Source organism: Diuraphis noxia, unplaced genomic scaffold (genome assembly GCF_037042655.1).
Source record: "Diuraphis noxia isolate RWA-SAM2 unplaced genomic scaffold, SU_Dnox_SAM2 contig0004, whole genome shotgun sequence".
Classification (NCBI taxonomy): domain Eukaryota; kingdom Metazoa; phylum Arthropoda; class Insecta; order Hemiptera; family Aphididae; genus Diuraphis; species Diuraphis noxia.
The window spans coordinates 53312850-53335739 of NW_028301714.1; the positions used below are offsets into that span (position 1 = coordinate 53312850).

At 25.7% G+C, this 22890-nt stretch overlaps 1 protein-coding gene across 4 annotated transcripts; it reads right to left on the reverse strand.

Annotated features, from left to right (window-relative positions):
* Positions 1 to 3840: 3840 nt before the first annotated feature.
* LOC107161730 (glucose dehydrogenase [FAD, quinone]-like) lies at positions 3841 to 22890 on the reverse strand. 4 transcript variants are annotated; one of them, XM_089227379.1, is made up of 9 exons: positions 22733 to 22890; positions 18780 to 19014; positions 18570 to 18680; positions 17718 to 17973; positions 14280 to 14437; positions 12619 to 13169; positions 12205 to 12470; positions 7570 to 7952; positions 3841 to 7508 (listed from the first exon to the last, which is right to left on the reverse strand). In XM_089227379.1, the coding sequence occupies exons 2-9, from the start codon at positions 18948 to 18950 to the stop codon at positions 7491 to 7493; spliced, it is 1914 nt and encodes a 637-aa protein (XP_089083505.1). In that variant the 5' UTR covers positions 18951 to 19014; positions 22733 to 22890; the 3' UTR covers positions 3841 to 7490. The 4 variants fall into 4 exon arrangements, with proteins under 4 accessions (XP_089083505.1, XP_089083503.1, XP_089083504.1 ...); XM_089227377.1 differs by having other exon boundaries at positions 18570 to 19014; XM_089227378.1 differs by having other exon boundaries at positions 3841 to 7952; positions 18570 to 19014.

A 22890-nucleotide genomic window follows, 5' to 3' on the forward strand; every position in this document is an offset into this window, starting at 1 on the left:
TTCGAGGAACAAGATTTTCAGCCATTTAATTACTTGAATATTGAATATTTCATGCTTTGCAGCACTCCGACGGGTACGAACATTTTGGTTGTACAAAGTGTGCGGTAATAATATTGGTTAAAAAATATTTGTGAAGGAAATTATAGTTAATACATTTTAAACACTTTGTACCTGATCATACAAAAATATGATGAAAAAAAAACATGGTTAAAATAATTTATGATTTAAAAACAGACTTGGAGCAACGTATGATTTATAAATATTCATATAAGAATGTTATGATTTTTTATTAAAATGGCCAATATGTCATTCTTAATTAAATAAGCATATTTTAAAGACAAGTAAGAAAACTTACACTTTATATGCGAATGTCTTGTTTTTTTTATATAGATTATAGATTATTACGAGTTAAGGAAAACTGAAAAAGATGGAAAGTATTTTTTTTATCTCTCCTTCCAGTTATATTGAATTATCTTGTTACATTTAAGGTTATATTATTACTAAATAATTGACACATTTAAATTGTAACATTACAATTTACAACGCATTCATTGTAGTGAAAATTAAACACTAATTAACTGTTTTTCAGTTTTCTTGAAGATTTTAGTCGATTCGTATTTAATTATCATTGATTTAGTCTCTACCAGAGATTTCATTACTTCTACTTGCAGAACAATCATTTTAGACCCTATAAACAAATTCAGCGATAACAATACATTATATAATATGAACACTGAACGAAATGTTACAAGACAATATGGTTCATATGATTTTACAAACACTATTATGCGATAGAAATAATCGAAACAACACAGTCTTAATAAACAAAAAACCAAAATAATAAAGCCACTTGCCTCGTGTATATCACAGTATAATGATTCGATATTTAATACTGTAAAACAATGAGTAATTAGCTTGTCTTTGTGAGGTGAGGACTATAATACGTGAACTATTCGATAACACGACTGAGTACGACACGTTTCAGATATTACATGTACGACTACAATATCATTATATTTATGTCCTATATATGAAAGATGCATAGAGTGTCACGAAGATATTTCGAAAACCCAAACTATAACAAGCATTGAATTTCAGATCAATCGTGGGCCATGGCGACCCATGACGTAATTTTGATCAACATCACTTAGCCACTTGCGTACTTCAGTACATGCTGCATACGATTTAAATATTATTCTAACACCACGACTCGCCGTCATTAAAAACGAATCATCAAGTCATATTTTCCTACCTATTTAAAACAGGTACCAATGAATAATTTCATTTCACATGAATTTAAATTACCCTATAACCGCCGAAATAGTTATGTTATATATATATATATATGTTTAAATTTTTCTATCCGTCTCTTTATCATTTATATAATATGTCTTATTCTTATCATATAATTTTGTTCATAATTATTTTATTTTATCACGTAGGTAACTCGGTATTCTCTATCAAATTAGATTTGGCAGTCCCTAGTTAATAAATATAGAAGGTATAATAAAATATTCAATATTAATATTTATAATATATCTATACGATAACTGCAGATAGCATTGAGAATATTGAAATTTTGAATTAAAATTGTATTCATCTTAAAGAACTAGGTATTTACACATATAAAATATAGATAACTATATTATTATTATTTTTATAAACATTACGAAAATTGTACTTCATATTTGATAACAGTAAATTATATCTTAAAATAATAATTATTTTATATTTTATTTAGAAGGTTTACTTTTTAAAAGAAATCAAAATTTAATCGAGTCAATATATAGGTTGCTGGGTTGAAATATGAAACCTTATAGACATAATATTATTGTATCACAAGTTGATAGTCAATTAGAATGTTTGAATTTTTGAATTTTAAATGATTTTACCTCTGTTATAGATTAAATATTTCCATTCTTCATTTATTATTATTACAAAATGATTAGGTTGATATCTTGCATGTTTTAATACTTCGGGTTTTTTCCTATTTTGTCTACTCTTATTACGTAAAAATGTATTAATATTTTTTGAACATATTTAAAATTAAAAATAGTATACGCGCTTTTTTTTTAAGTTATAAATAATAGATAAAGTAAATATTACTTTAGTTTTGATTTTTAAATGTTATTGGTAAAAAATGAACGATTCGTATAAAATATTATCTTTTGAGATCATATTTATTATAAGTTATATATTGAATATTATGTATCATATTATCATTATATAAACTATTATAAATACAAAAGTTTTGACTTTAAATAAAAATTAAAATGCAATATGATAAAAATATACACAAAGTAACTTACTAGCTATTACATTTAAATGTAATTATTCTTCTTAATAAAATTGATTTTTCTCTCCCCCCTCTGATTTTTAAATTTCAAAAGATATATTTACTTTAATACTTGAAGTATGGTGTAGTATTAATAATAATTATACGTATAGACCAAGTGATTATAAGATATTAATAATAACATTAATAACTGACATGTCTATTAAGTATCTATATAATATGACTATAGAAAAATTGTATAATAAAATATAAAATATTTGAATTAGTTCAAAAATTTCATTAGGTTAAATCCAAAATATACAATTTGCCTAGTGTATTGTTATTATGCACCTACTACTGATTACACTGACTACTATATCTATTATATAATATTTGGTAAATCAAAATGAAACAGTAGTTACAAAACATAAACAGTTACATGATTAATTACGAGTTATTATTTTTAAAACAAAAGATGTTGAGATGAAAATCCTTGTAAGTAGGTACTGCCATAGTTGCATGACCAATAGTGTACGAGTCAATTATCTTAAATAAATTTTAAACTCCTGCAGTTTATACAAAATATGATCTATGGATCTACTTTCTTTTATACCTAATTAGCGAAATTGTATAATAAAGCTATTTCGGCTTTTAGAAAATTAATATTGATATTACTCAACTTATTACTATAAACTATTAAAAGTTGACATATTTTGGAAACAACTATACTTTAATTTTGTAAAGTTTGTTTTACCTACAGGTAAAGCTACAAGTATTGCTATGTAGGTATTATAACTTTTTAAGGAGTTCTCTCGACTTTATGCGTACCTACCAATCATATAGTTGAATATTATATAATATGTTGTTCATGTGCTCTAACAGCTGGTTACTATACTATGATACCTACTCCGTTAGGATTTACCTAAATATGAAACAACTAATTAATTTATAACACTCATACTTAACAGTGTATATAACTTTCTCATTTTTATAAGATTATGCCAATATTATTGAATCATTTTTAGTTTTAACATATGCAACATACAATAAATGAACCTTGATGAATATTCCAAAAAATTATTTGTATATCATTTAACTTATTTGTTTTACATTTTAATAACAAATTTATTGTCCAAATTATTAAAAAGTAGTTTGTACTTTAAAGTTTAAAATTAAGGGCACGTCAAAACAAAAATGTAAATGTGTTAAAACTTCCATACAATAAATACCCAAATTTTACACCATTTTGATATCTAATTTTTACCATAGATGAGTACAGCAAATGTATTACATAAAAAATTATTAATATTATAGTTTAAAATTATAACTTATTATTGGATATTTCAAGTTGTTAAAAATCTATAATACTAGAAATTACATTCACAGTTTTCACAAAAATTTAATCCAATACTTTTTAGTGTACTTTTACAATATTTTATAACTTATATGTTAAACTTTAATATCAATAATAAGTAGTTTTCGTTATACTTTATATTGAGCAATTACTATTTCCGTCGATTAAAACAGTTATCAAACAATGTACATATAAATGCACAAATGCACAATATTACAAAAAATGTATATTTAATATGTAAATAATAAGGCAATTAGCAATAATATTACAAAACTAGGTACGTATAAAGAATACAAATCATATGATAATACTTAATCAATAATTATTACTCTCTCAAATTCTACTGTTAAAATTGTATCGCATAATAATACAAATAATATTATAAATTAGGTACATAATATAGTATAGTACACATGCATCAAAATATTTTTCAAAAATATTGACTTCATACAAAACACGAAGTAAATACTTAAATTTCTACTTTGGTAATAAGGGTACATTAACGTACTCACTTAGCTGAGATAATGTAGTTTGGCAAAAAATAATAAATATACATTAGTAGCTATTCAAATATTTAATACTATTAAAACAGTATTCCGTTTAATTTAAAATGTATAGATTTCATTTTATCTCATTAAAATTATTTTTAAACTAATTATAATATAATATTCTGATTTAAAATTATAATATGTATTAGTAATATAAATAACAATAATTTATGATTGATTCTGAGGTAGCTTTGTATTTAATAATCCAAATGAGAAATTTAAAGTTAATTTTCAATTCGTACAAACTTTCAAACTTACTCTATATATACATTCAATATATTTAATTATTAATTTATAATATCATGTTATTAATCAATAATCCAATAAAAAAAATAAAAAATGATAGATAAAAAGATTAAAATTTTGAATATTTCAATCTAATAACAGGTATACATATAATATAATATAATATATAAATAAATTACACATTCATATACATATTATTACGAGAATTCTAGTTTTAGCCAATTTATGTATACACAATGTTATATAATGTAAAAGTAGATTTCGTATGTACAGGTTCAGTTCATATTGATGCGCGGATAATAAGTAGATATATGTAAAACGCCATTCTAAATGAATATTACAACTTAAGTCAATTTTAGAATTTTCCATGTAGGTAATTTTTTTTAATCTATTCATTTATAATCTTTAACAAGTCAAGGGTTTTTATAGATTTTTGAAATACAGAAAACGCGTGTCAAATATACGTAAACTATACGAATATTACAGTTTAACTATTATTACATCGAGCATTTCTTTTATTTCTTAATCAATTCAATATACTTATGCACGCAAATACGTGATTCTTATGTCATAAAGTTTTTTGCGTCTTTGAAATGTTCTATGTTTTTGATGAATAGATTTGAAATTGAAAAATAGCAAACCTAATCTAATAATTAATGAAGTGACTCTTTTTATGATTCAAGTTTTTGGATCAATCAATTATTATTTATTACGTTCTCATAGTATATAAATAGGTACGCTCAGTGTTGGCTTGTTTCTGTTTTTTTCTACAGTTTGCATTGAAGTAAGTGAATTATGAACACACATCACGAATCATGTATATATTACGATATCTACTTGTTATCACTGTCACGATAAAATTAAAAAGAAAAACCAAGTTACTGGATACCTAATAATAATACACTATTATTCAACTATACTATTAAAATTATAAATTATAAATATATTTTTTATCTTCAAATATTTTACAAAAACTTATAGGTACCTATTATTAGTTTCATATTCATATCATTGAATCAATAATAAATTACTGTATCATAGTATTTATTAAAGCTGAAACATAAAAATACTATATAAAAACACAAAATATTGTGTACTTTTTGGTTTCAAGTTTTCAACTTATCGCCCGTGAACCTATAATTAAAAGTTTCACTAAACTTTAATCACTATATTCATACTGCAGTCCAGCATAAGTTCCAAATATACATTATATTATACAGAGTAATTTTTTAACCATGCTCACTCCATTTGTATGCTTATTTGAAAACCATATTTTTGAATATTTGACATTTTTTGTACCACCTATAAGGATATTCCAATGACGATATAAATCTCTATTTTTAAAATAAGAAACCTTTTTTTCACTTTTAGTTGTTCTGATGATATTTTTTTTTTTTAGAGAGAGAATTTTGATATATTTAAATCAAAATTTGAACGAGTAGTTTTTGAGTTATATAACTATGTGTACTAAGGCTAATACTTCTTTGATAATGAATTAAGTAGGTTAGGAAGCTTAAATGATTTGAAAATGTTAGAAAACGCTATTGATTTATCAATATAAATACTTTGTAAAAATTATATATCACATTTGAGATATATAAAAACTCAGAAACTAATTATTAAAATTTTGATTTAGATACATAAATATTTTCAAGAAAATCGCTCGCTAAAAATTAGCAGCAAAAAAAAAGAGTTCTCATTTGAAAAATAGAAGTTTGTATTACCACAGGGCGCATCTTAAATGGTAAAATAAATATCAGAAATTTGAATAAATGTATTGATATATGATTTAAAATGGGGTTGAGTATGTTTAAAAAATCATACTGTGTATTTATAAAAATGCAATTATATTTAAATATAAGAACGTCTTCACGTTTTATTTTCATATGTTACCAGTCGTTGCCGGGCTTAAGTATAAAAATGTTTGTAATCTCGCAAAATTAAATAATAAATATTGTTTATTTTATTTAAATAAAATTTAATTAATATCGATGAAATAATATTTTATACATATTAATTATTAAGACAATTTTATTATTATCATAACCTATTCTATAAGTTATTGTTTTTGACCATAGCTTCGTCTGAATATAATTAATTTTCTAATGTTAATAACTTAAAACTTTTTAACGTAACATACTTTCGGATACGGTGTGTTCCTTCAATATACAGAGCGATTGAAAAATATAAAATTATAATTATCACTAATTATTGAATTTATTTTTAACTATAATTTTATTTACGATTATTTCTTCTAGTGGTGGTAATTCTCATTGGTGAACGAACCAGTTACCAATGACAGTATAATTGTACCACGTAAAATATTTAGTTATTGTCAATATACGAAACGTATTTCACGAATACCTAATAACGATGCATAGTCGACCGGATGTATTTTCAGCGCGGTGACACGGGCTATGCACCGATAATAGCTGCGGAGCTCCACGTGTTAAAGGACCTGCAAACGTGCGTATTTTTTCCTCATTTTTTAGACAAGTTAAAATGAATTAAACATACTTTCTGTGGTCCGACACTTTTTCTATGTCCTAGAACTGTAAACAAATCACATTTTTAATTGAAAGTGTTTCCTAACAAATATAATAGTCCAGACACAAAAAAGACTACATTCATTAAATCGGACTTCAGGAAGTATCTTTAATTAAATTAATTAATTTAAAAAATCCTTTCTTAGTGTATGTCTACACCATAAAACAAAAATACTGTCAGAATTTCATAGTTCTAGCTACAGCGGTTTCGGCTAGGTGGTTTTTTCTATTTTTACATTTTTCAACCCTTTTAACCACCTTTAGTGGTCGAATTTCACAAAATAAAGTTTATAGACAATGTTTATTTGTGATATAAAGTATGCATACTTAATTTCAAAAAAATTGGAACAAAAAAGTTTTCAATTTGTACTCCTTTTTACCCTTTTTAACCCCCTTAGGGGTTGAATTTTCAAAAATCCTTTCTTAGCGGATACCTACGTTATAATAGCTATTTTTATGCCAAATTTCAGCCTGATCTGTTCAATGGTTTGAGCTGTGAGTTGATAGATCAGTCAATCAGCTTACATTTTTATATATACCTACAGAAAATTAATAATATGATGGTTATATCACACATTGCTATGGTTATTCTTCGATTACATCCGAGTTAGCGCCAGATGATGTGTGTTGATGCCATTCATTCTTGATCATGTCTGACGCCTTTTCCGCAATCATTATGGTCGGTGCATTCGTGTTTCCCCGAACGATAGTCGGCATGATGGAAGCGTCCACCACTCTAAGACCTGCAACCCCATACACGCGCAGTTTCGGGTCGACGACAGCCTCCTCGTCCTGTTCTGGTCCCATCTTACAAGTGCCAACTGGATGGTATATGGTGGCCGTATATTCGGTGGCCACACACGCCCAATACTTGTCCGAACCGAATTTGTATGCCTTGCATGCCTTTGCTGGCACATCCACTAGTTCCGCCCCCGCTTTACGCATTGATGCCGTGTTCACCAGGTTCGCTCCAATCTTCATACCTACACATATTATATATACCACGCGCACACGACGACACGATATATACAAATTATAATTAATATGATAATTGAAAACACTGCAAATATATAATATTATACAGGCTTGGGGGTGGGCCCTTTATTTAAGAATAATCTTATTTCTTTTAAACATTTTTGAAAATATTACTATATTTTGTTTTGATAGTTCTGCAGTATACGCCACGATGTATATAAATATTTGAATTATTAATTTTTACGTATCACGGGAGTTTTTACGTACCTACTAGAGCCTTTTATTATTACTACATTTTTGTTACGTCCATGAGCATACGAGTATAATGTCGCATGTCGATATGCCATGTATCAGATATATGAATAATGACTGAGTATTTAGGACTATTATATTACTATATTTTATATCAGATTTAGTTGAATATTAAAATCCTTTTTTTTCACACAAATTAGTATTAGGTACCTATGGTCTTGATTCCATATTGAAATATACAGCAGTGGTAATGATTGGCGAGTACGTACTATATGTTTAATATTTGATGATTTGGTTTAAAAATAATGTTTTACTAAAAGTTGAAAATATCTGATCAAAAATTGGATATTTATTACAAAAATACAAAAAAATTAATTTTTGTTAAATATTTTTTTACCGTTTATGTTACCTTACATTTTGGATAAAAATCTTGTGAGTAAATTGAAATTATTGATATTGTGAAAGCTTTATATTAATTTAGCAGAAAAATAGTAGCAAAAGTGATTACAATTTTAATTTATAAATATTTGGAGGTTTCACTACGGTTTCCATACAATGCAACTACTGAACTCGTGAACTTTTAGGAAAGGATGAGTGTAAATTAGTGGTGTGACATGGAAGTTTATGTAAATTATAAATTATAATAATTAATTTCTTTAAACCACCCATAATAATTTATTATACAAATAAATGATATGTGTAATTGTTCTATAACTCGATAAGTCATTTTAATTGTCATATATTGATGTATAACTGATGATGATACAAATGTTATACATTTTTTATAAACTTAAGGTGATTTCACACTACTCCATGAACCATGAACCGTGATCTCCGGAAAAAAAATTGAGCGCTGTGATTGGCTGAATCTTTTGGTGGAATAGTAGTTAACCATAATGGTTATAACTTATAAGTAAATACCATGTTATATTTCAGATACCAGAGAGAAGAATTTAATCCTATATACTTAAATCGAATGTTTATAATTATGTGGTTATACTGGTTATGAAACCGATTATCAAATAAAAATTTAAACCGATAGTTGATTATTTCATTCTGATAACAAGAAACCAGTTACCACTTACCATTATGTCCACAACTTAATCATAAAAAATGAAAAACATATAATTTTATGAAATCACTCATTTTCCGGAATTCACGGTACATATGGTTCATGGAGCAATATGAAATCAACTTTAATATTTACTTGGTTTAATAGTATGGTTTACCTAATCCAACCTGTCTACTTATTATTGAAAATTTAATTTAAAAAAAAAAAATGGAATAATAGGTAGGTATGTTTGTTTTAATTCAAACAAGAAACACTACTGAAGACTAAGAAAAAACTTGTATACATCAAGAAAGACAGAAAATTCACCTACGCATGTACTTGAATAACTTTGAAAAGCATATTTTACAAGACTGCACTTATGATAAAATGATAATAATAGCAACTTCAATAATTTCTATCTATTATATTATAACTTATATAGTATCATATAATTTAATTATAACAGAGACAACATTTTAAAATCACAAAATGTCCACATATAGTACTAATTTTTCTTATTTAGAAATAATTAATTGTTTAATTGTCTGTATTCCTAAAAGTATACATATATTTATCTTCGTAGGTTATGGTATTTTTATATAAGTGGTAGTAGATGTTATCATTTGTCGAGTCCAATAATTTTCAAAAACTATAATAGCTATTAATGCTTATTAAAATTGTTTATTTATTTTAAGCTGTTATTATTAATAATTAAAAAAAAATTTATTTTCTTAATAAATTTATTCTAAACTTGTTCTTATTATCTTTCTGCTTCCTGAAATGCATTGTGTAACGAGAAATTATTTGTTAACACACAATATTGTGGAGTGTGATAATTTTGTATAAAGCATAATGTTTCGATAAAATATGACAATGACTTCTCGAAATTCAACAATTTTATTTTAATATTACACACACACTTATATGAATATGTACACTAATACACTATACACTATACACTAGTCATTTGGATACTATTAACCTAATTTTAGCACTAGAAACAAGTCATTAAACTTGCACAAATCACCGTTTAAGAGGATGACCATAACTTGCCAAAATTGTTGCAATTGCATTGGATGAAAGCATTATGGCAGTTGCCTAAAACGTTACGTAATCAGTAATCACTAATAATAAGTAATTATCTCATCAGCGAATGTTCAGTTTCACAAATCTTTCGATTAAACACCACTATGATGATAATATTATGCTACATAAATAAATAAGTAACAGTGAATTATTTAAAAATTCAAATTTACGTATATTAGTATAATTAAGTGGTTAAAAAAGGAATATAATTTTTGAAAACTAGGTCATGACGAAAGAGAATCAATCCTAACCTTACATGAAATAAATTTTGTTTAAACCGTGGTTGACACATTTTTCGTTTTAATCTACCTATATAAATGTGTAAAATACATTATGGCAACAATTACTAGTTTACTAGTACTATTGTTTTTATTTAGTGTTTAAGTAATTTGTGAAAAGATTAATTTAATTTTAATGAATCAAAATAGAATTAGGTATAATTGTTTATACTATAATAAAATCTAACAAAATAATATGTAAATTTAAATTAAAAGATAATAGGTTAGGTTTAGACATAATGAATAATGATACATTGATACTTATTTAAAAAAAACTCAACTGTTATACCTTAACTTATGTCTAATTATTCATTACACTAACATTAAATTAAAGCTGAGACCTGGGAAATAGCTACGTAAAAATTAAGTTGCAGATTACTTTTTTTATGATAAATTCTAATAAACTATAATTTCCGTTAAATATATTTATGTTCCTATCTATTAAATTAATTAATTAAATAATTTTACACTGTATTAAAATGCTCACGTGGATCAATTATTGAGTGCAGGCGCAGGTTAACTCTTGAACAACTATTAGGATAATATCTATATCTGACCACAACTTTGAAAAAATGTTTTTATAAAATGTAATAAATATTTTTTTAAATTTATTAATTATATATTGATTTTATTTTAGATTTTCTTAAACACTTAATACAATACAATAACAATTGTTCTTTTAGGCTGCTTATACAGATACACTGAAACTCAACTGTTTTCAGTAAATACGAGTATAAAATCTCATAAGAGGGATGGTAATTAAACAAAAATAAGTAACTTATTTTCTTATAAATATGTTACTTGGCATAGTTATTCAAATTAATTTAAAGTACAAAAAAACTTTCACTTCATTAACTTTTTTCTGGGGATAACTTAACTTGAACTACTTGAAAAAAAATGGTCAATTTTCCCAGATTTGCAGATCATATATCAATATATCAATAAACTAAGTATTGTTAATTGTTATTTAAATAAAAAACTATTATTGTATTATTTATTCAATTATTTGTATTATAATAGCAAGTACTTGTATGTGGATTATAGTAATGTTATTTTTTAAACACTATCAAGTAAGTACTGTAAAGAAAAAAAATTATAGTCAATAAATTATTGTCAAGAAACTATTTATACCAACCAATAATTGAATAGTGTTATGACTGAATGTAAAACAAGTTCTATACACTGTAGGGCGTAAGTCGTTAAAAATAACTATAAAATAGACTAGGTTATTTGAAAGGATCTAGCTGTAAAATAATTTTATATAACTTGTATAATCCCATTAACTATTATTTTATAAAATTTAATAGTTATTTATTTGACGTCAGTTGTTTAATATTATTGTTTTAAAGAAAAACTAATGTTTAACAAAATACTGCTAACAATATAAAATATCATTATACAACTAAGGTCTTTAATAATGTTAGAATGTATTTTTGCATAATTTATAATAATATACCTAGTTTAATATATAAATGAACACATTAGTTGTAAATGACTTTCGAAAATTCTCTATGGTTGTTTTTTGATTTTAATTTATATTATACCTACGTATAGCCGTATTGGCAAAAGATGTATAATGTTTACATTACCTACCTTCAACGAGTATATTAAGATCATCTCCTTTAGTAAAGAAACGTGGATAGATCAGTGGTTGACCCCAAATTGGATGAGTTTCGTTGAGTAATATCCATCCTCTACTTTTTGGCTTCAACAAAATTGGTCTTACGTTAATTGCTTCGTAATAAGAAACTGGAGACATACCGAATTTTGTGGCATTTGCAGGGTCGATAATCCAATCTTTCTCGTTAGAATTGTCAAATGCATAATTAATGTCCGGTAGATCCAGTGTATCTTCATATCTACAAGAAATATTATTCAAATATAACATTTTAGTGTTAAATTTTTTCCCTCCAGACGAACGAATATGTTGCGTTCGTTTGCGCCGTATATTAACAATGAAAAACAGTATTTTTGTATAACATTAATAATTAACTGTAACCAACGTACTTGGTTTGAAGGAATACGCCACATTGTAATGGGCCAGTGGCCGCCAGTGGACCTTTTCTTTTTTTTTTGTACAAAACAGCGTCTTCCTTTTTCTCTTTGAGTGACTTGTCGGTAGCGGTTTTCTTCACACGTATAACGACACCGTCAGACGTTACGTGATCTTGTAGGTTCTTTCCAACGGCTAAGTTCTTCACAACTTTAATTTTCATATTCGTCAAGTGTTTTTTTGGCCCAATACCGGAAAGCATAAGTATTTTAGGTGAGTTTAGACTGCCAGCACTCAGAATAACCTCTTTTTTTGCGAACACCGTTCTTATTTTTTTCTTGTACAAAAACTCTACCCCGATAGCTCGTTTCTTTTCAATCAATATCCTAACAACGTGTGCATCTGTTAGAACAGTTAAGTTTTTTCGTTTTTTTCTAATCGGTCTTATGAACGCTTTGTTAGTGCTCATTCGTTCGCCATGCCTAGCTGTCGATTGTAAATGAGTTACACCTATTTGATTTTCAGCATTTACGTCTACATAATTTAAACCAATCTCTTGCCATGCCTAAAACAATAACATAAATATCACCAAAAATAATTAATTTTAACATTAAAATTGTATCGTATTCCTAAAATTACTTGTAAGATAATCACTTAATAAAACTAAATTTATTATTATCCAAAATTATTACTCGTAATTTATTACATTTTTTGAAGAAAATTTTTGATGAAATCAAAATATATAATATAGTCTATAATAGAAGAGGCACATATAAATTTAAGCTAAATTTAACACATATGTTGCTAGATTGTGAGCAGAGCAATGAATATATTGGTTTTACAATGATGTGTGTGTTTTTTCTTGTTGTGCTTAACTCTGGTAGAAAAGTGAATCAAATTGTGATAGTTTGATCGGTAAAAAGAAAAAATTCTGAGTACTTTTTTAAATAATAGGGAAAAGAGAGATTTTTATGTGAATCCATTTTTTGACAAATCCGATTTTTATATACTTTGTAACTCAAAAAACGAAATGTTTGTAGATATTTGAAATTTTCACAAAATGTTAATATTAATATTTCCTATGCATAGTATGTTTTAAATTTTTTTTTCATAGATCATATTATGTTCTTGTGCAGTTATAGATTTTTTTTCTAATAACTTTTGTTGACGATTTTGCTTTGCCTTCGGCATAGAAACTTAAATCAATAAAAAAAAAATATTTATTAAAAATCAATCTTTAATTCTTTATTTATTAAATTCATAACTAAATATAGCACACTTACAAATATTTTTCTACCTCTACCCTTAAACATATTTATTTCAGATGAAAAATATTTAGTAGCATGTACCTACTTCTAAAAATATTGAGAAAACAATTTTCGCTTAGTCAAAAAGCTTAAAAATTCGATACGTGGTGCCTCATAAGCATTTCATACTAAAATAATTAATCTTAAAATATTTAAACACAATTATTATACACCCATTTGCAATTTACATATGGACGAAATTATATATTTAAACGAAGGCTAATGATTTTGGTTATTTTTTTCTAATTTAAAAATATTATTCATAGGGACTTGAAACTACGTGTACGACTATGTTATATAATTTTGGCAAATTTAAAATAATAATACCTCCTTAATACTTATAGTGCATCACGTTATATATTTTATACCTTTATTAAAGCTACTGCTGTAGGGTCTACGTATGGAAACCACTCCACCGTCAGATATCCACCTTTACCATGAAACTTTGGGTTTTTTTTATAAACCTCTGGATCTTCATTATCCTCGGATTTCTTAAAATAGTGTAGAACATCTTCATATCCCCACCCTGAAAAAATGAATTAGTATAGTACCTATGTTTATGTATCTCACAAAAAAAGAAGAAGCAGTATTCATTCATTTCTCCTCCGTTAAAAAAAATGTATGCCACGAATGATCTAAAAAGTAAAATTAAAATAGTTTTATTTTTAGGCAACTAATGAATTGTGTATTTTAATATTATAAAATGTGTCTTCTTAAAATAAAATATAATTTATAACCTTCATACTATAAAATATATAATTTTTAAGCCAGTCTTAATATCAGCTATATTTTTTATAGTTTACTATATTATGTAGGTACAGCATATTATCATTAACGTTATTTTTTTTTTACAAGATTCTAGTATGTTGTATAATAATATAACTTTTTCTTGGTATGAAAAATATCAATTGAATACTTAAGTGTATTTATTTATTAGCTCTATGTAAAAGTAAAAGAAGCCACATTTCATATTTCTAAGCATAATATTATTGGTAATATTTCAATCTATGAAAATTAAATTTTACACAATTTGTTCATTAGTAATAATAATTTTAAGTTTTTGATGAGAGTAATAAAGTAATACTGTATAAGGTATTCCGTAAAATGTTGTACACTCCGTTTGCTAATCTAAACTTTAAATGCTTAAAAGTTATAACTTATACTTAATGAACTGCTTTCTGAAATTGAATTTTTATAGATTGAAATAAATTCCGAATAATGTTCTGATTCTAAATATGAAATTAAAAACATATGATTTCATTCAAAAAAGTAAAAACCTTAAAAAATAAAAGCGATAAAAAAATAGTCATCGATATTATTTCAGAAATGTTGTTCTGAAATTACTTCAATTTACATTAACAGAGTATTTTAAAAGTTAACATTTTTCAAAATGTCAAGTTTAGATCCATAAATGGATTACCGGCAAGTACATATAATTTATTTATAGTAGCTGTTTAAATGCAATTCACATGGAAAAAAAAATAATCACAAAATACAAGACTAATATGACATGTAGTCACCTCAGCTTTAATGTATCTGAGTTCACGGAAAAATCGGCTTCGGTATATAACTACTTTGCTTTGAAGTAATAGTTGAAAACCTGTAGGTACAGCTGAATTTCTTGTAGCACTTGATATAATTTCGAACATGGTTCAAACTATTCTCTAAAATTTCCTGATATTTTTACAAACAATTTCTGAAATTTTCGTCAAAATCGGTTGAGTAGTTTTTTAGTCAATAAGCTAAGCATTGCCTTTTTGTTGTATATTTAAATTACAAACAATAAATTAAATATTATTGTATTTTATTTATTTTACCTAAAAAAGTAAAAAGAAATCCCATAAAGACAAATACTACGGTCAGCTACAGTATGTTTTTTTATTTTTTTTATTGTATTTATGTAACTTATGGCAGCCTTAGATATAAACAGAAATTACATGAATTTTATAATTTCTATTCAGATTGAACAAATAAACTTAAAACTCACTCCGAGTCCCAATTGAGTCCTTATTGATATAAATTTTATTTAAACGGTCCTGTAGTTCCTGAGATTAGCTGTTAGTAAAAAATTAATTTTACAAATATATTATACTCGTATATACCTAGTATCAGAAATTAAAAGTAATTATTGATTGCTTATAGGTACCTACAGAATATACATTATTCTCAATATATACCAAGCACCACACTATCACAGTACAGTATAACCGTCCCTATAGAGCAAATTTAAAAGAAACTACCAACTGTTTATTGCCCAACATTCTGCAATAGCAAAGAACTAAGTGAAATAAAACAAGCTAATGTTGTCAACGGTGAATATAGGTATACAATAAATACGCACCAAGCATCTTATTCCCATAGAAATTACATAATTTTGATAATACTTTCTTTCAACACGCTCCGAGATCCAACGATATAACGGATATGAACATAATACTTACCTACATAATATCGAACATCGTACTATCGAAAAATGTTTAGAATACCAACCTATGTTTTATTTTATTCTTACGCAGATCAGTTAAACATTAACTCTAAAGAAAATAGTTTTTTTCTCAATAAAAGTTATTTAAGAACAATGACAGTCGATAATTATATTTAGTTAAAATAGTTTACTTAGTAGTTGGTGGCACAGCTATATGAAAGAAAACGCAAATATTATAGTTTAGACAACATTATTAAATATATGTATAATCATTATAGGTATCAAGGTGACTGAACTCTATCTTTCATTACTAACTTGTACTTATACTAATTGCATAATAATTTTAAGTTTTTAAGATTATATCTTATTTTATGCTGTGAAATACATTATATCATATAATTTATAAAATACATAAGATAAAATTATTTGCCAGGATAATAATATTACAAGTTTTGGATATCCCAAATAAAACTAATAATTGTGTCACTACTAACAAAAACCTATTGTCTATTGGCCTATTGGCTATTATTATCATTATTTTAAAGTAGTGTAATATAATATATCAAACCAACGAGCAGCTGTAATATAAGTATATAAAACTAAGTTTAACATATATAAATTCATAATAACTAATAAAGTTATATGTATTATACTAGTGTATTTATATATTTGGTAATACTTTTATCTATATATATTATGTACCAATATACGTTTATTATATACAATTGTATGTACCAACAACTCCACTAGGTATCTAATCACATGTATGAGGGAAGAATTTGTTAAATTGATTTGCACGAAAAAAATTAGTTATTTTATTTTTACATGAAATTCAAGGTAAGATGTTAAGTTTTAATTTCAAGCTGGTGAAATATTTCTTAAGAGTGCGTGATACCCGCAAGCGTTGTTTCCGTCTTACAAGTGCATAACATAACAAATTTTATGCTCATCGGATCACGTTAAGCTCAGTTAGTTTATAGTATTCAAAATGAATTGACCTATTATAACGTTTAAATATAAGATTAATATCTAATTAACATCATAAGTTTTTTATCATATTTTAATTTTAATTCGAGTTATGAGTATTTTAAAATTTACATACAAAATTTACAATTTCAAAATACAAATAACTTGAATTAAAATTAAAATATGATAAAAAACGTATGACTAGATATCAATCTTACATTTAAATTTTATAAGAGATCAATTCACTCTAAATTTTAAACTAGCAGGGCTGCACATAATTTTCTGAGCGTAAAATTTGCTATGTTACGCACTTGTAAGACGGAAACAACACATGCGGGTATCTTTAGTCCTCTTAATGTATTTTATAGTTATATCATATTATGTTCATACAGTCATTTGATAATAATATACGTACCATCATTTCCCATACGTTCCCATTCATTATAATCGTCCATGTTTCCTCGAGTATAAATCATATAGTTGATCGTACTTGACCCACCCATTACTTTTCCTCTAGCCCAATCACACATACCTCCAGGTCTGGACCTACATATGTGTTCATCAGGCTGTGTTGTATAATTCCAATCGATCTTGCTTCCCAATTGTAAAGGTGCAAGACCTGGCACAGAAGAAAATTCTGGTTCCTCAATCCCGGCTTCAAGGAGTAATACCTATCGAAATGTAAAATCAACACTAATTATATGTAGCCTATAATAATTATTAATAGATTTATTTTGTCTATGAGATATATTACACTAAAGTATAATATTATTCTCTAAGAAATATATGATTTCGCATTGTTTTTAGTGATATCCTAACTAAAGAATCAATTACATTATTATCAGTTTTAATTGATTGTAAATGCAACATTAGTAACAAATATTTTTATAAGTCTATGGTAGCAGATGACAACGCTAAATGGTAAAAATAAAAATTGTACCAAAGAAAAAACTCTACTATTATGCTATTTTTTATTTCATTAGAGTAAGCAATTAATGCGGAAAAAAAGCCACCGCATGGACGCATGGTACTAAGACGCTCACAGCTCTTCAATAATTAGGGCTGATTTCATCACTATTATTTTAGTTTACTCGTATAGTCCTAGAATAATTCCATAAAACTAAAATATAATTATATAATCCGTAGGTTCCTACGTGTATAGAACAAGTGAGGTTAGGTTTAAGAAATTTATGATGGTAAAATGTATGATCCTACAAAACCAAAATGGATGGATATTAAGTCTTGTAACTAAACATAAAGTATGTACCTTCCAGTCTTTAATCTCCGACAATCTATTTGCGACGACGCAGCCTGCAGATCCGGCACCGATTATCACGAAATCGTACTGATCGTCCACGGCTCTTTTTCGCCTCTTTTTCTGGAACACGGACATAAACATTTCATCGAATAGATGTTGATAACCCTCCAAGAAATGTAACTCGGTCTGTGTATCCGTCGTGGCGGATTCTATAAGTACGTGTTCGTCTTTCGGCGTCGGTGGTCCATCGACGGTGTACCCAAAAAGATGCATGAGGAACCTAAGGAATACGAAGTTCTCTGTGTGACAGGACGACAGCGGCTTTCTGGCCTGCATGCACATTTCGGTCGAGTCTTTGGGCGTAAACGGCGTGGGATAGTATTTCGTCATAATTTTCAACTGTTTTGTCGAGGTTATCGACAATAATAGACGAATATGTGATATTCAACAATATCTAGAACAGCGCAATCAAGTTACATGCAAAACGAAAAAAAAAAAATGAAAATAGCAGGTAAATACTATAGATCAATATAAGTGTCGAGTGTCCTCATCAGTCAGCATGTCAATTAAAATGTGTTAAATTTTAATTCAACGATAAATCATTATTAATTTAAAAAAAAACAATTTTGAGCGAATATGGTATGTCAACCTATATTACTATTAATATATTATATGATATATTTACATTGCTCATGTATTTTACTACTAATAATATGCGATAGGTTGAATTAATTTTTCCGGAAAATATACATTTATATTATTAGTATTTAATTATTATAATAGTGTATACTTATATCATTATATACTCGTATAATTGTTATTAAACTCTGAGTTAATACCAACCTACCATAGGATAGTGAAAATAGGTCCGTGCTATAATATTTATAGGTAGGTAATAATATAAAATCAAGTGTGGATCCCAATCTATTTGGCTCACTTTTATGAAGGAAACAAATGTGTGCAATACTACTAAATCTTAACCTTTAGAAATTAATTTTTGACTTTTGGTTACACACGAGTAGTGGTTACTCACTATAATCAATAGTTGATAAATGTTTTCAAAATTTCAAATTATTTGAGATAATATTGATTATTGTTTGTAATTTATATGTATTTTAAATCATAAATCATAGATAAAATCAATTGGTTTAGTTAGCTTTAATTAGGTTTGGTTAGGTTTGATTACGTTTAATAGGGTTTTGTAAGGTTTAATCTAACCCAACACTGCTAACGAAATTGACCGGTATTATTATTTATATAACTATAAATTAATTTGATAATAGCAGCGCCATTACTAGAAAATATGATAAAGGATGGGAACGAAATTTTTTGGATTAATAATTTAGTTTATCTACAATCAATACTCCATACAAATACAATATGAAAATATACACTAAAAATTTAACATTACTCGTATAAGTTTCTAGTCTCCTTAAATAATATTCAAGTATAACAAAATAATAAAAATCATTAATTTAACTTCGTTTAAATATCTAATTTCGTCCAAATTTTAACTTAAAAAGCTTATTAAAAAAATCTTAACAAACAACTTGTCACTATAATTAATAATATAATACAAGTATCTTGTATTAAATATTCAAGATTTTGAACCAATCAAAATTTTTTATCGATATTTATAAAAAAAAAAGAAAATGTCAAATGTTTATATACATATAGCTCAAAAAGAGAAAACGTTCATTTTTAAAATTAAGCCACGTATAAAAATTTATAATACAATCATTAAGTGAAAATTTCAACTACATCATGGTCCTATTTTATTTAAATTTTCTACAAACAATTTTTGTTTTTTTGCTCCACTCAAAATCTAGAATAATATTAATGATTTAGTATTAACTCCAAATTTATTAAACGTCGATGAATAATTAAAACTCGTACATTACGCTCACACATTTCGATAAATGATTATATTTGGTTATCTCGTTTATTGTAATAAATCTGATAATACTCCAATATATATTTTATTTCGATATTGTTTTGAAGTGCACAAGCATTTATATCAAATCGTTTAGTCGCAATTCATTGCCTAAACTCTAAAGAATGTAGGTATCATCAAAAAAAAAAAAAAAAAATTAAACGGTATTAATATTCATCTATCAATGACCACCCGTGTCAAATTATATTTCTATATATTTTCCACGTTGCATAATATTGATTATGTACATAAATAGATAGAATTTACACAGAATACCACGTTTAACAGTATTTTTGCAATGTTTTTACATTCAATTGCACATTTATACAGCAGTTTATTTCTTCGTAGCCTACTTATTCAATAATAAGTGCATATATATATTTTCTTAAATAAATATTTACAATTGAGATATTTGTATCATATATTTAGACATGGTATATAATTGTTTGATAATGCTTTAACAGTTGATAGGGATTATGAAAATGTGTTTAAACAGTTTAGTAGAATACAATACTGAAATAAGTAATATTTTATAAACCTATTTATAATTTACTTATCAATATTTTCATGACAAATGGTACGGAAAATAATTTACTATACATTGAAAACTTAAAGTCGTATCTAATCATTTTATAATTATATTTTAGAGCCATCTGGACAACAAATATTTTACAGAAGTAAAAGACGTACTTATATTTTTAAATTAATTATGTTAGTTTCAAAAACTATTAATAAATTAATAAAAATATTCGTCATATAACCATCTAAGTATATTGAATGTACTATCTAAGAATCTTTGATTTGTAATAATATTATTTTCCAATATCCGCTTTAAAAAAATGTGAAATTATTATTACAAATCGCTTATTAATAAAATCTACAAAATATTTATTTATTATTAATTAAAATCAAGAGTTAGTGAAACATAAATCAAATTAGATAGGTACTGGTAATAGTAATAATGTGTTTTTTATTTTAAAGTAGTTGTTGTTGGGTATTTAGAATATTTAGATTTTAGAATAATGCTCGATTTAATACTATTTTTAACATGGATTGAATAAAATATTGATTGAATGACCATGTTTAGTTATTTCTTATGCAACTCAGCATTAATAAAAATCAAATATATTCAACACTGACTAACGATCCCCAAAAATTTGAGTGGTAGGTACATAACAAAAAACAATCATAGTTATAGAATATTGATACTGGAATATAAATATATATTATAGAAATAAGTATAAATACATACTAATTGAAAGAAATTATATGTCAACAAAATAAAATGAAATATAATATTTTACAAGGGACCTTTTCTGTTGTATTGTATTTGTGTACATATAAGTGTACGATCATATCAATGAGAAGATCTCTGTCGGTATGTTAAATTTGAAATAATTGATGAATCATAATAGGTGATGTATATGAAAAATATTACGTAGTGTCTGCCTCTAATTCTAACCTACCTAACCTATATAAATCTAACCATAATAAGTCATTTTTTTTATTATTAAAAAACGTTAAGTTCCACTTGAACTGATTTTTAACAAAATCATCACATAAATTAATATTATATTTTTATAACCTGATAACATATCATCCTAACTCATATTATCGATATTTGTTTACTTAAATAATTAAAAATTAGTCTAAATGTTTTGAATATTTCTTTGTCTATAGAAAAATAAACCAAAAGAATATCATCTATAAATAAAAAGATAAAAAAGCCAACATTTTTAAATTAGCATTTAAATTTTTTGTTTTTTTTTTAATGCAAATTTATAAAATATATATCAAATATTTAGCAAAATTTCAAGTATCTATTGTTATCCCTTTAAGAATTAAAAAAAATATATATAGAAATTTTCTGAAACTATCAAATATTTTTTGAATCTTGATTTAAAATACACATAAATGTAAGACCAATACATTCATTGCACCCCTTAAAATGTTTACATTATCTTTAAGCCACCATATTCTATTTAAACCCTATTTTGTCCTCAAAGTAAAAATAAAAAAATCCTTGGCCCTAAAGATATAATATATATAAAAAAATTAGTTATTTTCAAAACAATTATATTTTTATGATAGTCCCATTAAAATTATTCACATTTTATAAACTTAAATCAACAAATATCTACAGTATAGGCCTTACAATAATGTGTTAGGTTAGGTTAGGTTGTATTTATAAAACTATATTAGTAAATAGTAAGCGATAAGTAAATTAATTATTACATACCTTGGTAATTATATTTTTTTATGATTGGTGGTATTACAATGGTTCACCAGAATAATTATTTAATTCGTATACATAGGTAACATAAGCGAAATAAAATAATTAATTTTCGAAAGATGAATAAACTAAACGCTACAAAATTAAAAATTAAACATTCCTTG